Source organism: Bombina bombina, chromosome 1 (assembly GCF_027579735.1).
Source record: "Bombina bombina isolate aBomBom1 chromosome 1, aBomBom1.pri, whole genome shotgun sequence".
In the NCBI taxonomy this organism is placed as follows: domain Eukaryota; kingdom Metazoa; phylum Chordata; class Amphibia; order Anura; family Bombinatoridae; genus Bombina; species Bombina bombina.
Genome location: NC_069499.1, coordinates 141,980,749 through 142,001,088, shown reverse-complemented (window position 1 = coordinate 142,001,088; position 20,340 = coordinate 141,980,749). Strand labels below are relative to the sequence as shown.

Here is a 20,340-nt window from a genome sequence, read left to right as displayed (position 1 = left end):
AAGTTAATTCCTCTCAACAGTCCTGTGTGGAAACAGCCATCGATTTTAGTAACAGTTGCTAAAATCATTTTCCTCTTACAAACAGAAATCTTCATCTCATTTCTGTTTCAGAGTAAATAGTACATACCAGCACTATTTTAAAATAACAAACTCTTGATTGAAGAATAAAAACTACATTTAAACACCAAAAAACTCTAAGCCATCTCCGTGGAGATGTTGCCTGTACAACGGCAAAGAGAATGACTGGGGAAGGCGGAGCCTAGGAGGGATCATGTGACCAGCTTTGCTGGGCTCTTTGCCATTTCCTGTTGGGGAAGAGAATATCCCACAAGTAAGGATGACGCCGTGGACCGGACACACCTATGTTGGAGAAACTTCCTTCCATTTCACTGCCCCCTGTATCATGTAAAAGCATCAGCCAATCACAGGCTCATATATGTATAAACTGAACTCTTGCACATGGCTCAGTAGGAGTGTGCATATAAAAACTGTGCACAATTTGATAATGAAAGTAAATTTAAAGGGACACTGAACCCACATTTTTTTCTTTTGTGATTCAGATACAGCATGCAATTTTAAGCAACTTTCTAATTTACTCCAATTATCAATTTTTCTTCATTCTCTGTATCTTTTTATTTGAAAAAGCAAGAATGTAAGTTTAGATGCCAGCCCATTTTTGGTGAACAATCTGGGTTGTTCTTGCTGATTGGTGGATAAATTCACCCACCAATAAACAAATGCTGTCTAGGGTCTAAACCAAAAAATGGCTGGCTCCTTAGCTTAGATGCCTTCTTTTTCAAATAAAGATAGCAAGAGAACAAAGAAAATTGATAATAAAAGGAAATTTATGCTTACCTGATAAATTGATTTCTTCTATGATACAACAAGTCCACGGATTCATCCTTTACTTGTGGGATATTATCCTCCTGCTAACAGGAAGTGGCAAAGAGCACCACAGCAGAGCTGTCTATATAGCTCCTCCCTTGACTCCACCCCCCCAGTCATTCGACCGAAGGTATAGGAAGAAAAAGGAGAAACTAAAAGGTGCAGCAGTGACTGAAGTTTTAAACCAAAAAATATAATCTGTCTTAAATTGACAGGGCGGGCTGTGGACTCGTCGTATCATAGAAGAAATCAATTTATCAGGTAAGCATAAATTTCCTTTTCTTCTATAAGATACAACGAGTCCACGGATTCATCCTTTACTTGTGGGATACAATACCAAAGCTACAGGACACGGATGAACGGGAGGGACAAGGCAAATACCTAAACAGAAGGCACCACTGCTTGAAGAACTTTTCTCCCAAAAATAGCCTCAGAAGAAGCAAAAGTATAAAATTTGGAAAATTTGGAAAAGGTATGAAGGGAAGACCAAGTCGCAGCCTTACAAATCTGTTCAACAGAAGCATCGCTTTTAAAAGCCCATGTGGAAGACAACGCTCTAGTACAATGAGCTGTAATTTTTTCAGGAGGCTGCTGTCCAGCAGTCTCGTATGCCAAACAGATGATGCTTTTCAGCGAAAAAGAAAGAGAAGTAACCGTAGCTTCTTGACCTCTACGCTTTCCAGAATAGACAACAAACAGAGAAGATGTTTGATGGAAATCCTTGGTCGCTTGCAAGTAAAATTTCAAGGCACGAACCACGTCCAAGTTATGTAACAGACGCTCCTTCTTAGAAGAAGGGTTAGGACACAGAGAAGGAACAACAATTTCCTGATTAATATTCTTATTTGAAACAACCTTAGGAAGGAATCCAGGTTTAGTACGCAAAACCATCTTATCAGAATGGAATATAAGATAAGGCGAGTCGCATTGTAACGCAGATAGCGCAGAGACTCTTCGAGCAGAAGAGATAGCAACTAAAAACAGAACTTTCCAAGATAGAAGTTTAATATCTATGTAATGCATGGGTTCAAACGGAACCCCTTGAAGAACATTAAGAACTAAATTCAAACTCCATGGCGGAGCAACAGGTTTAAACACAGGCTTCATTCTAACCAAAGCCTGACAAAACGACTGAACGTCTGGGACATCTGCCTGACGCTTGTGTAGTAAGATTGACAAAGCAGAAATCTGTCCCTTTAAGGAACTAGCTGATAACCCCTTCTCCAATCCTTCTTGGAGAAAGGACAAAATCCTAGGAATCCTGATCTTACTCCATGAGTAGACTTTGGATTCGCACCAATAAAGATATTTACGCCATATCTTATGATAAATTTTCCTAGTGACAGGCTTCCGAGCCTGAACCAAGGTATCAATGACCGACTCATAGAATCCCCGCTTAGATAGAATCAAGCGTTCAATCTCCAGGCAGTCAGCTGCAGAGAAATTAGATTTGGATGTTGGAACAGACCCTGAATGAGAAGGTCCTGTCTCAGTGGCAGTTTCCACGGTGGCAGAAATGACATTTCCACCAGGTCTGCATACCAAGTACTGCGTGGCCACGCAGGCGCTATCAATATTACCGAAGTCCTCTCCTGTTTGATTCTTGCAATCAGACGAGGTAGAAGAGGAAAAGGAGGACACACATAAGCCAGGTTGAACGACCACGGCACTGCTAGAGAATCTATCAGTACAGCTTGAGGATCCCTTGTTCTGGACCCGTAACAAGGAAGTTTGGCATTCTGACGAGATGCCATCAGATCCAATTCCGGTGTGCCCCATTGATGAATCAATTTCGCAAAAACACCTCCGGATGGAGTTCCCACTCCCCCGGATGAAAAGTCTGACGACTTAGAAAATCCACTTCCCAGTTCTCCACTCCTGGGATATATATTGCTGATAGATGGCAAGAGTGAGTCTCTGCCCATTGAATTATTTTGGAAACCTCTATCATCTCTAGAGAACTCTTTGTTCACCCTTGATGATTGATATATGCCACAGTCGTGATACTGTCCGACTGGAATCTTATGAATTTGGCCGAAGCCAGCTGAGGCCACGCTTGAAGCGCGTTGAATATCGCTCTCAGTTCCAGAATATTTATTGGTAGTAAGGACTCCTCCTGAGTCTACACACCCTGAGCCTTCAGGGAATTCCAGACTGCACCCCAGCCCAAGAGGCTGGCGTCCGTCGTCACTATGACCCATGCTGGCCTGCGGAAGCACATTCCCTGGGACAGATGATCCTGTGACAACCACCAAAGAAGAGAGTCTCTGGTCTCTAGATCCAGATTTATCCGCAGAGATAAAACTCGCATAATCCCCATTCCACTGTCTGAGCATGCACAGCTGCAGTGGTCTAAGCAAGCAAACGGAACTATGTCCATTGCCGCTACCATTAGTCCAATTACCTCCATACACTGAGCCACTGATGGCCGAGGCATGGAATGAAGTACTCGGCAAGTGGTTAAGATCTTTGATTTTCTGATCTCCGTCAGAAAAATCTTCATGTCTACTGAGTCTATCAGAGTTCCTAGGAATGGAACTCTTGTCAGAGGACCAAGTGAACTCTTTTTTATGTTCACCTTCCACCCGTGAGCTCTTAGAAAAGCCAACACGATGTCCGTGTGAGATTTGGCTAGATGGTAAGTTGACGCCTAAATTTAAATATCGTCCAGATAGGGCGCCACTGCTATGCCCCGCGGCCTTAAAACCGCCAGAAGGGACCCTAGCACCTTTGTGAAAATTCTGGGAGCTGTGGCCAACCCGAAAGGAAGGACCACAAATTGGTAATGTTTGTCCAGGAAGGCGAACCTGAGGAACTGGTGATGATCTTTGTGGATAGGAATGTGAAGATACGCATCCTTCAAATCCACGTTGGTCATATATTGACCCTCCTGGATCATTGGTAAAATTGTTCGTATGGTTTTCATCTTGAAGGATGGAACTCTGAGAAATTTGTTTAGAATTTTGAGATCTAAAATCGGTCTGAAGGTTCCCTCTTTTTTGGGAACCACGAACAGATTGGAGTAAAACCCCTGCCCCTGTTCTGCTTTTGGAACTGGGCAGATTACACCCATGGTATATAGGTCTTCTACACAGCGTAAGAATGCCTCTCTTTTGGTCTGGTTTACAGACAAACGTGAAAGATTAAATCTCCCCCTTGGGAGAGAATCTTTGAATTCTAGACGATACCCCTGGGTCACAATTTCTAATGCCCAGGAATCCTGAACGTCTCTTGCCCAAGCCTGAGCGAAGAGAGAAAGTCTGCCCCCTACTAGATCCGGTCCCGGATCGGGGGCTGCCCCTTCATGCTGTCTTGGTAACAGCAGCGGGCTTCTTGGCCTGTTTACCTTTATTCCAGGTCTGGTTAGGTCTCTAGACTGACTTGGATTGAGCAAAGTTCCCCTCCTGCTTGGAGACGGATGAGGAAGTAGAGGGACCGCCTTTAAAGTTCTGAAAGGAACTAAAATTATTCTGTTTGGTCCTCATTTTAATCGTCTTGTCCTGAGGAAGAGCATGACCTTTACCTCCAGTAATGTCAGAAATGATCTCCTTAAGTTCAGGCCCGAATAGGGTCTTACCCTTGAAAGGGATGGCTAAAAGCTTAGATTTTGATGACACATCAGCAGACCAGGACTTAAGCCATAACGCTCTACGCACTAAAATGGCAAAGCCTGCATTCTTAGCCGCTAATATAGCCATTTGGAAAGCGGCATCTGTAATAAAAGAATTTGCTAGCTTGAGAGCCTTAATTCTAGCCAAAATATCATCTAATGGGGTCTCAACCTTAAGAGACTCCTCTAGAGCCTCAAACCAAAAAGCTGCTGCAGTAGTTACTGGAACAATGCACGCTATAGGTTGCAGAAGAAAACCCTGATGAACAAACAACTTCTTTAGAAGCCCTACTAATTTTTTATCCATAGGATCTTTGAAAGCACAACTGTCCTCAATAAGTATAGAAATAGCTCCCTCCACCTTAGGGACCGTCTGCCACGAGTCCCGAATGGTGTCAGATATGGGAAACATTTTCTTAAAAGTAGGAGGGGGAGAGAACGGAATGCCTGGTCTATCCCATTCCTTAGTAACAATGTCTGAAATTCTTCTAGGGACTGGAAAAACATTAGTGTAAGTAGGGACCTCTAGCTATTTATCCATTTTACACAGTTTCTCTGGCGGGATGACAATAGGGTCACAATCATCCAGAGTCGCTAAAACCTCCTTGAGTAACAAGCGGAGGTGTTCAAGCTTAAACTTAAAGGCCGTCATATCTGAGTCTGTTTGAGGTAACATCTTTCCTGAATCAGAAAGCTCTCCCTCAGACAGCAATTCCCCCACCCCCAAATCAGAACACTGTGAAGGTACATAAGAGATGGCCAATAAAGCATCAGAGGGCTCAGCATTTACTCTAATACCGGACCTACTGCGCTTACCCTGTAAACTAAGCAGTTTAGATAATACCTCTGTAAGGGTAGTAGACATAACTGCAGCCACATCTTGCAGGGTGAAAGAATTGAGACGCACTAGAAGTACTTGGTGTTGCTTGGGCGGGCGTTAAAGGTTGTGACACTTTGGGAGAAGTAGATGACATAACCTGATTCTCTTCTGACTGAGAATCATCCTGAGACATACTTTTATCAGCTAAAATATGTTCTTTGCAATGTAAGGCCCTTTCAGTACATGAGGGACACATTTGAAGTGGGGGTTCCACAATGGCTTCTAAACACATAGAACATTGGCTTTCCTCAATGTCAGACATGTTAAAACAGGCTAGTAATGACCACAAACAGGCTTGAAAACACTTTATTTTGTGAAAAAAAATAACAATCTGAAAAAACGGTACTGCGCCTTAAGAGATAAAAAGCATACAATTTTTCCAAAACTGCTTTAAAACGATAAAATTATCTAAATTTTATGATAAATGTATACCAACTTGTCAGCCAAGATTGCCCCACAAGGAAAGGAATACTTAACCCTTAAGAACAAAAACGTTGTACCAAAAACGTTATAGTGAAAACAAAAACACCCCCTGCACCTCGCCACAGCCCTGCTGTGGCGCCTACCTGCCCTCAGGGGTCTGCAAAATCGGATTAACCCTTCGATTAGGCCCAAACTTTCCTGAAAGGCCCACCGGAGTTGGAGCTTGCTGCTTGCATGAGAAAAACAACTGTGCAACTTAAAGGGACAGTCAACACCAGAATTTTTGTTGTTTAAAAAACATAATTTATGCTTACCTGATAAATTCCTTTCTTCTGTTGTGTGATCAGTCCACGGGTCATCATTACTTCTGGGATATAACTCCTCCCCAACAGGAAATGCAAGAGGATTCACCCAGCAGAGCTGCATATAGCTCCTCCCCTCTACGTCAGTCCCAGTCATTCGACCAAGAATCAACGAGAAAGGAGTAACCAAGGGTGAAGTGGTGACTGGAGTATAATTTAAAAGATATTTACCTGCCTTAAAACAGGGCGGGCCGTGGACTGATCACACAACAGAAGAAAGGAATTTATCAGGTAAGCATAAATTATGTTTTCTTCTGTTATGTGTGATCAGTCCACGGGTCATCATTACTTCTGGGATACCAATACCAAAGCAAAAGTACACGGATGACGGGAGGGATAGGCAGGCTCATTATACAGAAGGAACCACTGCCTGAAGAACCTTTCTCCCAAAAATAGCCTCCGAAGAAGCAAAAGTGTCAAATTTGTAAAATTTGGAAAAAGTATGAAGCGAAGACCAAGTTGCAGCCTTGCAAATCTGTTCAACAGAGGCCTCATTCTTAAAGGCCCAAGTGGAAGCCACAGCTCTAGTGGAGTGAGCTGTAATTCTTTCAGGAGGCTGCTGTCCAGCAGTCTCATAGGCTAAACGTATTATGCTACGAAGCCAAAAAGAGAGAGAGGTAGCAGAAGCTTTTTGACCTCTCCTCTGTCCAGAGTAAACGACAAACAAGGAAGAAGTTTGGCGAAAATCTTTAGTTGCCTGCAAGTAGAACTTGAGGGCACGAACTACATCCAGATTGTGTAAAAGACGTTCCTTCTTTGAAGAAGGATTTGGACACAAGGATGGGACAACAATCTCTTGATTGATGTTCCTGTTAGTGACTACCTTAGGTAAGAACCCAGGTTTAGTACGCAGAACTACCTTGTCTGAGTGAAAAATCAGATAAGGGGAATCACAATGTAAGGCTGATAACTCAGAGACTCTTCGAGCCGAGGAAATAGCCATTAAAAACAGAACTTTCCAAGATAACATCTTTATATCAATGGAATGAAGGGGTTCAAACGGAACACCCTGTAAAACGTTAAGAACTAAGTTTAAACTCCATGGTGGAGCAACAGCTTTAAACACAGGCTTGATCCTAGCTAAAGCCTGACAAAAGGACTGGACGTCTGGATTTTCTGACAGACGTCTGTGTAACAAGATGGACAGAGCTGAAATCTGTCCCTTTAAGGAACTAGCTGATAAACCCTTTTCTAAACCTTCTTGTAGAAAAGACAATATCCTAGCGATCCTAACCTTACTCCAGGAGTAACCTTTGGATTCGCACCAGTATAGGTATTTCCGCCATATTTTATGGTAAATCCTTCTGGTAACAGGCTTCCTAGCCTGAATCAGGGTATCAATAACCGACTCAGAAAAACCACGTTTTGATAAAATCAAGCGTTCAATTTCCAAGCAGTCAGCTTCAGAGAAGTTAGATTTTGATGTTTGAATGGACCCTGTATCAGAAGGTCCTGTCTTAGAGGTAGAGACCAAGGCGGACAGGATGACATGTCCACTAGATCTGCATACCAAGTCCTGCGTGGCCAAGCAGGTGCTATTAGAATTACTGATGCTCTCTCCTGTTTGATTTTGGCAATCAATCGAGGAAGCAGCGGGAAGGGTGGAAACACATAAGCCATCCTGAAGTTCCAAGGTGCTGTCAAAGCATCTATCAGAACTGCTCCCGGATCCCTGGATCTGGACCCGTAGCGAGGAAGTTTGGCGTTCTGGCGAGACGCCATGAGATCTATCTCTGGTTTGCCCCAACGTCGAAGTATTTGGGCAAAGACCTCCGGATGAAGTTCCCACTCCCCCGGATGAAGAGTCTGGCGACTCAAGAAATCCGCCTCCCAGTTCTCCACTCCCGGGATGTGGATTGCTGACAGGTGGCAAGAGTGAGACTCTGCCCAGCGAATTATCTTTGATACTTCCATCATTGCTAGGGAGCTTCTTGTCCCTCCCTGATGGTTGATGTAAGCTACAGTCGTGATGTTGTCCGACTGAAACCTGATGAACCCCCGAGTTATTAACTGGGGCCAAGCCAGAAGGGCATTGAGAACTGCTCTCAATTCCAGAATGTTTATTGGAAGTAGACTCTCCTCCTGATTCCATAGTCCCTGAGCCTTCAGAGAATTCCAGACAGCGCCCCAACCTAGTAGGCTGGCGTCTGTTGTTACAATTGTCCAGTCTGGCCTGCTGAATGGCATCCCCCTGGACAGGTGTGGCCGATGAAGCCACCATAGAAGAGAATTTCTGGTCTCTTGATTCAGATTCAGAGTAGGGGACAAATCTGAGTAATCCCCATTCCACTGACTTAGCATGCATAATTGCAGCGGTCTGAGATGTAGGCGTGCAAAAGGTACTATGTCCATTGCCGCTACCATTAAGCCGATCACCTCCATGCATTGAGCTACTGACGGGTGTTGAATGGAATGAAGGACGCGGCATGCATCTTGAAGTTTTGTTAACCTGTCTTCTGTCAGGTAAATCTTCATTTCTACAGAATCTATAAGAGTCCCCAAGAATGGAACTCTTGTGAGAGGAAAGAGAGAACTCTTCTTTTCGTTCACTTTCCATCCATGCGACCTTAGAAATGCCAGAACTAACTCTGTATGAGACTTGGCAGTTTGAAAGCTTGAAGCTTGTATTAGAATGTCGTCTAGGTACGGAGCTACCGAAATCCCTCGCGGTCTTAGTACCGCTAGAAGGGCACCCAGAACCTTTGTGAAGATTCTTGGAGCCGTAGCCAATCCGAATGGAAGAGCTACAAACTGGTAGTGCCTGTCTAAGAAGGCAAACCTTAGATACCGGTGATGATCTTTGTGGATCGGTATGTGAAGGTAAGCATCCTTTAAATCCACTGTGGTCATGTACTGACCCTCTTGGATCATGGGTAAGATTGTCCGAATAGTTTCCATTTTGAACGATGGAACTCTTAGGAATTTGTTTAGAGTCTTTAAATCTAAGATTGGCCTGAAAGTTCCCTCTTTTTTGGGAACCACAAACAGGTTTGAGTAGAACCCTTGTCCTTGTTCCGACCACGGAACCGGATGGATCACTCCCATTGTTAACAGATCTTGTACGCAGCGTAGAAACGCTTCTTTCTTTATCTGGTTTGTTGACAACCTTGACAGATGAAATCTCCCTCTTGGGGGAGATAATTTGAAGTCTAGAAGGTATCCCTGAGATATGATCTCTAGTGCCCAGGGATCCTGAACATCTCTTGCCCAGGCCTGGGCGAAGAGAGAGAGTCTGCCCCCTACTAGATCCGGTCCCGGATCGGGGGCTCTCGGTTCATGCTGTCTTTGGGGCAGCAGCAGGTTTCCTGGCCTGCTTGCTTTTGTTCCAGGACTGGTTAGGCTTCCAGCCTTGCCTGTAACGAGCAACAGCTCCTTCCTGTTTTGGTGCAGTGGAGGTTGATGCTGCTCCTGTTTTGAAATTCCGAAAGGGACGAAAATTAGACTGTCTAGCCTTAGCTTTGGCCTTGTCTTGAGGTAGGGCGTGGCCCTTACCTCCCGTAATGTCAGCGATAATTTCTTTCAAACCGGGCCCGAATAAGGACTGCCCCTTGAAAGGTATATTAAGTAATTTGGACTTAGAAGTAACATCAGCTGACCAGGATTTTAGCCACAGTGCCCTGCGTGCCTGTATGGCGAATCCTGAGTTCTTAGCCGTAAGTTTGGTTAAATGTACTACGGCCTCCGAAATGAAAGAATTAGCTAGTTTAAGGACTCTAAGCCTGTCCGTAATGTCGTCTAGCGTAGAGGAACTAAGGTTCTCTTCAAGCGACTCAATCCAAAATGCTGCCGCAGCCGTAATCGGCGCGATACATGCAAGGGGTTGTAATATAAAACCTTGTTGAACAAACATTTTCTTAAGGTAACCCTCTAATTTTTTATCCATTGGATCTGAGAAAGCACAGCTATCCTCCACCGGGATAGTGGTACGCTTAGCTAAAGTAGAAACTGCTCCCTCCACCTTGGGGACCGTTTGCCATAAGTCCCGAGTGGTGGCGTCTATTGGAAACATCTTTCTAAATATTGGAGGGGGTGAGAACGGCACACCGGGTCTATCCCACTCCTTAGTAACAATTTCAGTTAGTCTCTTAGGTATAGGAAAAACGTCAGTACTCGCCGGTACCGCAAAGTATTTATCCAACCTACACAGTTTCTCTGGTATTGCAACAGTGTTACAATCGTTGAGAGCTGCTAAGACCTCCCCTAGTAGTACACGGAGGTTCTCCAATTTAAATTTAAAATTTGAAATATCTGAGTCCAATCTGTTTGGATCAGAACCGTCACCCACAGAATGAAGCTCTCCGTCCTCATGCTCTGCGAGCTGTGACGCAGTATCAGACATGGCCCTAGCATTGTCAGCGCACTCTGTTCTCACCCCAGAGTGATCACGCTTGCCTCTTAGTTCAGGTAATTTAGACAAAACTTCAGTCATAACAGTAGCCATATCTTGTAATGTTATCTGTAATGGCCGCCCAGATGTACTAGGCGCCAAAATATCACGCACCTCCCGGGCGGGAGATGCAGGTACTGTCGCGTGAGGCGAGTTAGTCGGCATAACTCTCCCCTCGCTGTTTGGTGAAATTTGTTCACATTGTACAGATTGACTTTTATTTAAAGTAGCATCAATACAGTTAGTACATAAATTTCTATTGGGCTCCACCTTGGCATTGGAACAAATGACACAGATATCTTCCTCTGAGTCAGACATGTTTAACACACTAGCAAAAAAACTTACAACTTGGTTATAATCTTTTTTAGCAAAAAAACGCACTGTGCCTCAAAGAGGTACTAACGATTAAATGACAGTTGAAATAATGAACTGAAAAAAAACAGTTATTGCATCAAACTTTTAAAACAACACAACTTTTAGCAAAGGTTTGTTCCCATTAGTAAAAAAAAAACAACACTAATTAAATTTGTACATAAGAAAACAAAACAACGTTTTTTATACACAGTCACTATAAGAAGTCTCACAGCTCTGCTGAGAGAATTTACCTCCCTTCAAAGAAGTTTGAAGACCCCTGAGATCTGTCAGAGATGAACCGGATCATGCAGGAAATATAAAAGTAGCTGACTGGAATTTTTTGATGCGTAGCAAAGAGCGCCAAAAACGGCCCCTCCCTCTCCCACACAGCAGTGAAGAGAAACGAAACTGTCACAATTAAAGCAAAAAACTGCCAAGTGGAAAATAATGCCCAAATATTTATTCACACAGTACCTCAGCAATGTAAACGATTCTACATTCCAGCAAAAACGTTTAACATGAGAATAGTTATTAAAAGGATTAGTGACCTTTAACACAGTAGTTCCGGTGAAATACCATCCCCAGAATACTGAAGTGTATACATACATGTCATTTTAACGGTATGGCAGGCTTTTCTCATCAATTCCATTCAGAAAATAAAAACTGCCACATACCTCAATGCAGATTCATCTGCCCGCTGTCCCCTGATCTGAAGCCTTTACCTCCCTCAGATGGTCGAGAACAGCAATATGATCTTAACGACTCCGGTTAAAATCATAGTAAAAAATCTCTGTCAGATTCTTCCTCAAACTCTGCCAGAGAAGTAATAACACGCTCCGGTGCTATTTTAAAATAACAAACTTTTGATTGAAGTCATAAAAACTAAGTATAATCACCATAGTCCTCTCACACATCCTATCTAGTCGTTGGGTGCAAGAGAATGACTGGGACTGACGTAGAGGGGAGGAGCTATATGCAGCTCTGCTGGGTGAATCCTCTTGCATTTCCTGTTGGGGAGGAGTTATATCCCAGAAGTAATGATGACCCGTGGACTGATCACACATAACAGAAGAAAGATAGATAATCCCTTTATTACCCATTTCCCAGTTTTGCATAACCAACACTGTTATATTAATACACTTTTTACTGCTGTGACTATCTTGTATCTAAGCATCTTCTGACCGCCCCTAATCACATGACTTTTAGTTATTATCTATTGACTTGCATTTTAGCCAATTAGTGCAGTGTCTGCCACAATCCACGGGCATGCTCACAATGTTATCTATAGGGTTTACCTGAACTAGCTCTCCCCTGCTGTGAAAAGCAAATACAAAGCATGTGATTAGAGGCGGTCTTCAAGGGCTTAGAAATTATCATATGAACCTTCCTAGGTCTAGCTTTCAACTAATAATACCAAGAGAAGAAAGCAAAATTGTTGATAAAAGTAAATTGGAAAGTTGTTTAAAATTGCATGCCCTATTTGAAAAATAAAAGTTTTTTTTGGACTTGACTGTCCCTTTAAGCGTGAAAATAGGCCCCGCCCATCTAACTCGATGTCTCACAGCCTTAACAATAATCGCACCAGAGCGGTCTAAAACCTAGCCACGTGGGTTCATATACCCATCTAAGTGAAGCCATGTGTACCCATTGTTAATATAAAGTCAAAACGTTTGCCACAAAAAACGTTATCTTTAACTCCCAACATAGAAACGTTTGCCCACAAACATCATGTCATCAGTGTCAACCATTTTTTATAGCCCAACATACAGGTCCAGTAATACCCCTCTCTATACATTAGGATTACTGCTTACCCTTTCCCTCATGGGGATACTGTCAGCCAATTCTGAAATAACACAGTCTCTCCAGAAAAAAATGACTGAACATACCTCAATGCTTGTAGCATGAAAAACGTTCCTCACACTGAAGTTTCTTAAGTACTCCTCAGCCATTCTGTGGGAACTACTCTGGATCTTAGTAACAACTGCTAAGATCATCAGTCTCCAGGCAGAAGTCTTCATCCATCTGCTGCCTGGGAGAAAATAGCACTCACCGTACCATTTAAAATAAAAAAAGTCTTGCTTGAAGAAAATAAAAACTAACATTTTATCACCCCTTTCACTTTACCCTTCCTATTACTTAGAGTAGGCAAAGAGAATGACTGGGTGGTGGAGTCAAGGGAGGAGCTATATAGACAGCTCTGCTGTGGTGCTCTTTGCCACTTCCTGTTAGCAGGAGGATAATATCCCACAAGTAAAGGATGAATCCGTGGACCCGTCGTATCTTATAGAAGAAATAATAATAGTAAATTAAAAAGTTGCTTAAAATCTGAATCACAAAAGAAAAAAATTTGGGTTCAGTGTTTCTTTAAAACTGCACGTTCTATCAGGAAAGTTTAAATGTGACTTTAGAGTCCTTTACCTTTCTGATCATTATTTTGGTAAAGAGAAAAAAATCATAACATGCCATCTATAACATATCATAGGTATATAAACATATATACATGTTCATAAACAAAATCTGTAAATGGTAAGCACCAATCACAATGTATGTTTGCTGTATACAATATAAAACCTCTTCTTACCTGGTCCCATAGAGCTGCGGCCACTTGATCTATTACTGCTCCTAATTCTCTGTATTCCCCTGAGTATCTGATATAAGCCCAGGTGCAGAGCGTGATAAGGGTCAGTCCCATTATCATATTGCATAGACTTGCTATAATGTCCAAGCCAATAAACCCAGTAACTGCAGCCAGGACATAAGTGATAAAAATCACCACAAATAGCGTAGCAGGAGTACGGGCTGCATGGAATATGTTTTTGCTGTCATTGTGCTTGATATATTGGATGTAGAGCTCATCAATCTCAGTCTCCAGTTGTTGCAAATAACGGCGACTGAACTCCTCCCCTCCCATCTTCTTTACCCCACGAAACAGCTTTACTGCTTCATCTTTCAGCTCCTGATGTTTGTGTTGCAAATCATTAGGTGCCATGAATGGCCGGTCACCCCCACACACCTGCATTTATTGTGTAGAAAAATGAGGGGGAAAAACATATAGTTAAAAATATATATATATTTTTTTAGTAGTGCGTATGTGAGACAAAATGTATATTTATAACAAATAATGTTTCTAGTAAATTGAACATTAAATTATTTTTCTTTCACACAGATACATATTTTGATGAGTGGCCTATATAGACATACCTTCTTGTTTTTTAAAAAAATCTTCCTAGACAAGACACCTGCCCTTTTTACATACTGCATAAAGAAGATTGTGCTCGTAATCAGTATAGCATACTCACAACTGTAATAATCCAGCAATTGCTGTGGTCTTGTTCAGGGTTATATTGTGCTTAAAGGGACATAATACTCATATGCTAAATCACTTGAAACTGATGCAGTATAACTGTAAAAAGCTGACAGGAAAATATCACCTGAGCATCTCTATGTAAAAAGGAAGATATTTTACCTCACAATCGCCTCAGCTCAGCAGAGTAAGTTCTGTGTAAAAAGTTATACTTCACCTGCTCCCAGCTGCAGGTAAAAAAAAAATAAAAAATTAAGAAATGAACAGCAGCCAATCAGCATCACCAGTGCTGAGGTCATGAACTCTTACTGTGATCTCATGAGATTTGACTTAACTCTCATGAGATTTCATAGTAAGCTTCCTTTACCTGATTGGTGAAATAATATGAGAGTTCACGAGGCTCATCCCCTAAGCTGTCCTAGGACAGACACACTAAAATGCTGCTTAGAAATCCTTTACAATGAGAGGTGGCTACTGAGGAACTTTTGAGGTAAAATATCTTTCTTTTTTTACATAGAGATGTTCAGGTGATATTTTCTAGTCAGCTTTTTACAGCTATGCTGCATCACTTTCAAGTGTTTAAACATTTGGGTATTATGGCCCTTTAATGACACTGTAGGCGTAAAGGGATATTATGAATGTATTTGAAATCTGAATAAAAGCAAATATGCTTCTAGTAAAAGTTATCACTTTTTCAGCATTTACTAAACAAGAAGCGTATTTACATATGCCCCTGCATCCTAATTCAAACACTGTACCTGCAAAGAGTGCCGGCGGTGGCATTTATTTGTTAGTAATGACACAGATGTAATCATTGCTGACACAATATATGCTCTCTTAACAGGTGCAGTCTTTGAATGAGGGTGCACGAGACATATGTACATATGTTCCTTGCACAGTAAAAGTTATGCACTAAAACCTTTACTTGCAGAATGTTTTGCTAACGTGTGCATTGAAGAAATGCTTCTATGCAAAATCCAAATGCATTCACTTGTTTGGGAAGCTGATAAAGGCTCAGCTTCTCATTTTGGTATAGATGGAAAGATACCTGGTGTCTTATAATTCTCTTAAAGTGACGGTCCATGTTGATGAATTAGTGCCCGGTTTTTAATAAAGCTATTAAAAACAAGGGCACTTTAATTCATCAAAATTGACATTTCACTGTTTTCTTCAAAAACTTACCTTTTAATCCTGGCAGCCGCTCCAGCACTTCCTTCGCCCGTCGCAAGCTGTCTTTGCGGGTCCAAAATGACGACTCCGGCTTCATCCAATCACAATGTTGCATCAGGCCAAGATTCCCCTGGGGGGGATGCTGTGATTGGAGGAAGCCTGATTCGTCATTTCTGACATCTGCAGAGGCTTCCGACGGTCGGGGGAATCGCTGGAGCGGCATTCAGGATTGAAAGGTAAGTTTTTGAAGAAAACAGTGAAATGTCAATTTTGATGAATTAAAGTGCCCTTGTTTTTAATAGGATTATTAAAAACTGGGCACTAATTCATCAAAATGGACCTTCACTTTAAGGCTTTCCTCCGATAGAGGACGGTCAATCTTGTCCATTTCTGAAGCTAAAGCAATTTTACAGTTTTTTTGGTTGGTAGAATATTTTATTCAAAATATTTTTAGTTCCCTAAAACAACCTTTCCAGGATCTTTATTCTGGTTAGGAGAATTATTTTCAGTGCCATGAATAGGACTGTATGAGCAACTTAAGCTTGATGGTCTCTGTTCTACAACTGATATTTTGTTGGTTCTATGCCTTTCCAGAAAGAGGTTTCCATATATTTACAATGAATGAGGCAACACCTAAATTAGTGGTAGGTTAAAGGGACATGAAAAACAAACTTTTTCCTTCATGATTCAGATAGAGCATATCATTTTAAACAACTTTTCAATTTACTTCTATTATCTAGTTTTCTTTGTTCTCTTGGTATCCTTTGTTGAAAAGGATACCTAGGTAGGCTCAGGAGCTGCGAGCTAGCTGCTGATTGGTGGCTGCACATATATGCCTCTTGTCATTAGCTTACCAATGCGTTTAGCTAGCTCCTAGTAGTGCATTACTGCACCTTCAACAAAGGATGCCAAGAGAATGAAGCAAAATTGATAACAGAAGTAAATTGGAAAGTTGTTTAAAAATGTATGATCTACACAAGTGGAAGTGTTTTGCAGTACATTTGGGCTTTGACCCACACAGATATCAATCTACTGGTAGGGCATGGATTAACCTCAGAGCTCTAGGGCTATGGTCTCCTTTGAGGTTCCTTCCTTCAAATAAAAAAACTGTATCTCTGAGCTGTTTATTTTTTTTTTTTCTTTCATTCGTTATTTTTAGATATCAATTGAAACCATTTTTTTCTGAGCCACACAACTTTTAAATGGTTCTAACATTGGAAGTGTCTGAGACAAATATATTGTTGGCAAATGCAATCTGCAATTAAGTATTATACCAGAATCAGGAATTCTCAAATTTTTTTGTGCATAAGAGTTTTTGGCTACTTCCAAAGCTTCAATTTTCTATATTTTAGTCTGTTTTTCTATCAAGACTTTAACGTAGTTGTAAGACCAACAGTAATTGCTAGCATCCAGTAAACCTTCTAGATAGCTGTGACATCTGTTATTTTGCAGCCAATCAGAGTGAAACTTATTAATGTATTGATTTTGCCTGGGCCAGAAGTTCATCTCTAAGAAGTTACTTTGTTTTACCGCTCTCTCAGGAAAACCTCTGAAATTGATTAATAGGCCTTGATCTGCAACTAATGTCAGGAAGGCCATGGCTAATTGAAGACACATACAGGACACACAACAATATGATTTTCTTCTGTATTGTGAAGTTTGTTTAAATAAATATTGTAATGAGCAATTAAAATAGTGTCTAATCCTGACTTCCAACAATGGTTATTCATCTGACTATAAAATCAAACATTTTAATTATTATTTCTCTTGATAAGTGTATCCAGTCCACGGATCATCCATTACTTGTGGGATATTCTCCTTCCCAACAGGAAGTTGCAAGAGGATCACCCACAGCAGAGCTGCTATATAGCTCCTCCCCTCACTGCCATATCCAGTCATTCTCTTGCAACTCTCAACTAAGATGGAGGTCGTAAGAGGACTGTGGTGTTTTATACTTAGTTTATTTCTTCAATCAAAAGTTTGTTGTTTTTAAATGGTACCGGAGTGTACTGTTTATCTCAGGCAGTATTTAGAAGAAGAATCTGCCTGCGTTTTCTATGATCTTAGCAGAAGTAACTAAGATCCTTTGCTGTTCTCACATATTCTGAGGAGTGAGGTAACTTCAGAGGGGGAATAGCGTGCAGGTTTTCCTGTAATAAGGTATGTGCAGTTAAAATATTTTTCTACGCAATGGAATTTGCTAGAAAATGCTGCTGATACCGAAGTAATGTAAGTAAAGCCTTAAATGTAGTGATAGCGACTGGTATCAGGCTTATTAATAGAGATACATACTCTTATAAAAGTGTATTTTAAAACGTTTGCTGGCATGTTTAATCGTTTTTTACATATGTTTGATGATAAAACTTATTGGGGCCTAGTTTTTTCCACATGGCTGGCTTGAATTTTGCCTAGAAACAGTTCCCTGAGGCTTCCCACTGTTGTAATATGAGTGGGAGGGGCCTATTTTGGCATTTTTTTTTGCACAGCAAAAATTACAGACACAGACATCCAGCTTTTTCCTGCATGATCCAGGACTTCTCTGAAGGGCTCAAAAGGCTTCAAAAGTCGTATTGAGGGAGGTAAAAAGCCACAGTAGAGCTGTGGCAGTTGTTGTGACTGTTTAAAAAACGTTTTTGTCATTTGTTATTCCATTTTGGTATTAAGGGGTTAATCATCCATTTGCAAGTGGGTGCAATGCTCTGCTAACTTATTACATACACTGTAAAATCTTCGTTAGTGTAACTGCATTTTTTCACTGTTATTTCAAAATTTGGGAAAATTTGTGTTTCTTAAAGGCGCAGTAACGTTTTTTATATTGCTTGCAAACTTGTTTTAAAGTGTTTTCCAAGCTTGCTAGTCTCATTGCTAGTCTGTTTAAACATGTCTGACACAGATGAACCTACTTGTTCATTATGTTTGAAAGCCATGGTGGAGCCCCATAGGAGAATGTGTACTAAATGTATTGATTTCACCTTAAACAGTAAAGATCCGTCTTTATCTATAAAAGAATTATCACCAGAGGGTTCTGTCGAGGGGGAAGTTATGCCGACTAACTCTCCCCACGTGTCAGACCCTTCGCCTCCCGCTCAGGGACGCACGCTAATATGGCGCCAATTACATCAGGGACGCCCATGCAGGACATGGGTGCAATCATGAATAATACCCTCTCAGAGGTATTATCTAGATTGCCTGAATTAAGAGGCAAGCGCGATAGCTCTGGGGTTAGGAGAGATACAGAGCGCGCAAATGCTGTTAGAGCCATGTCTGATACTGCGTCACAGTATGCAGAACATGAGGACGGAGAGCTTCAGTCTGTGGGTGACATCTCTGACTCGGGGAAACCTGATTCAGAGATTTCTAATTTTAAATTTAAGCTTGAGAACCTCCGTGTATTGCTTGGGGAGGTATTAGCTGCTCTGAATGACTGTAACACAGTTGCAATTCCAGAGAAATTGTGTAGGCTGGATAGATACTATGCGGTACCGGTGTGTACTGACGTTTTTCCTATACCTAAAAGGCTTACAGAAATTATTAGCAAGGAGTGGGATAGACCCGGTGTGCCCTTTTCCCCACCTCCTATATTTAGAAAAATGTTTCCAATAGACGCCACTACACGGGACTTATGGCAGACGGTCCCTAAGGTGGAGGGAGCAGTTTCTACTTTAGCAAAGCGTACCACTATCCCGGTTGAGGACAGTTGTGCTTTTTCAGATCCAATGGATAAAAAATTGGAGGGTTACCTTAAGAAAATGTTTATTCAACAAGGTTTTATTTTACAGACCCTTGCATGCATTGCGCCTGTCACTGCTGCGGCAGCATTCTGGTTTGAGGCCCCATTGAATGAAATTATTGACAAGCTTAGAACGCTTAAGCTAGCTAACTCATTTGTTTCTGATGCCATTGTTCATTTGACTAAACTAACGGCTAAGAATTCCGGATTCGCCATCCAGGCGCGTAGGGCGCTATGGCTTAAATCCTGTCAGCTGACGTGACTTCAAAGTCTAAATTACTCAACATTCCTTTCAAGGGGCAGACCTTATTCGGGCCTGGCTTGAAGGAAATTATTGCTGACATTACTGGAGGCAAGGGTCATACCCTTCCTCAGGACAGGCCAAACAGTCTAATTTTCGTGCCTTTCGAAATTTCAAGGCAGGAGCAGCATCAACTTCCTCCGCTTCAAAACAAGAAGGAACTGTTGCTCATTCCAGACAGGCCTGGAAACCTAACCAGTCCTGGAACAAGGGCAAGCAGGCCAGAAAGCCTGCTGCTGCCCCCAAGACAGCATGAAGGAACGGCCCCCTATCTGGAAACGGATCTAGTGGGGGGCAGACTTTCTCTCTTCGCCCAGGCGTGGGCAAGAGATGTTCAGGATCCCTGGGCGTTGGAGATCATATCTCAGGGATATCTTCTGGACTTCACAGCTTCTCCTCCACAATGGAGATTTCATCTTTCAAGGTTATCAGCAAACCAGATAAAGAAAGAGGCATTCCTAAGCTGTGTGCAAGACCTCCTAGTAATGGGAGTGGTCCATCCAGTTCCGCGGACGGAACAAGGACAGGGATTTTATTCAAATCTGTTTGTGGTTCCCAAGAAAGAGGGAACCTTCAGACCAATCTTGGATCTAAAGATCTTAAACAAATTCCTCAGAGTTCCATCTTTCAAAATGGAAACTATTCGGACCATCCTACCCATGATCCAAGAGGGTCAGTACATGACCACAGTGGACTTAAAGGATGCCTACCTTCACATACCGATTCACAAAGATCATCATCGGTTCCTAAGGTTTGCCTTTCTAGACAGGCATTACCAATTTGTAGCTCTTCCTTTCGGGTTGGCCACTGCCCCGAGAATTTTTACAAAGGTTCTGGGCTCACTTCTGGCGGTTCTAAGACCGCGAGGCATAGCGGTGGCTCCGTATCTAGACGACATCCTGATACAGGCGTCAAGCTTTCAAATTGCCAAGTC

The 20,340-nt window shown here is 41.9% G+C and overlaps 1 protein-coding gene across 1 annotated transcript in view; it reads right to left on the bottom strand.

Moving 5' to 3' along the window:
- Positions 1-20,340, bottom strand: part of ATL1 (atlastin GTPase 1) — a 343,474-nt gene that overhangs the window by 58,441 nt on the left and 264,693 nt on the right. The window contains exon 12 of the mRNA XM_053697651.1: positions 13,483-13,914. Coding sequence (XP_053553626.1) covers positions 13,483-13,914 — 432 coding nt within the window. The remainder of the gene's footprint in view (positions 1-13,482; positions 13,915-20,340) is intronic.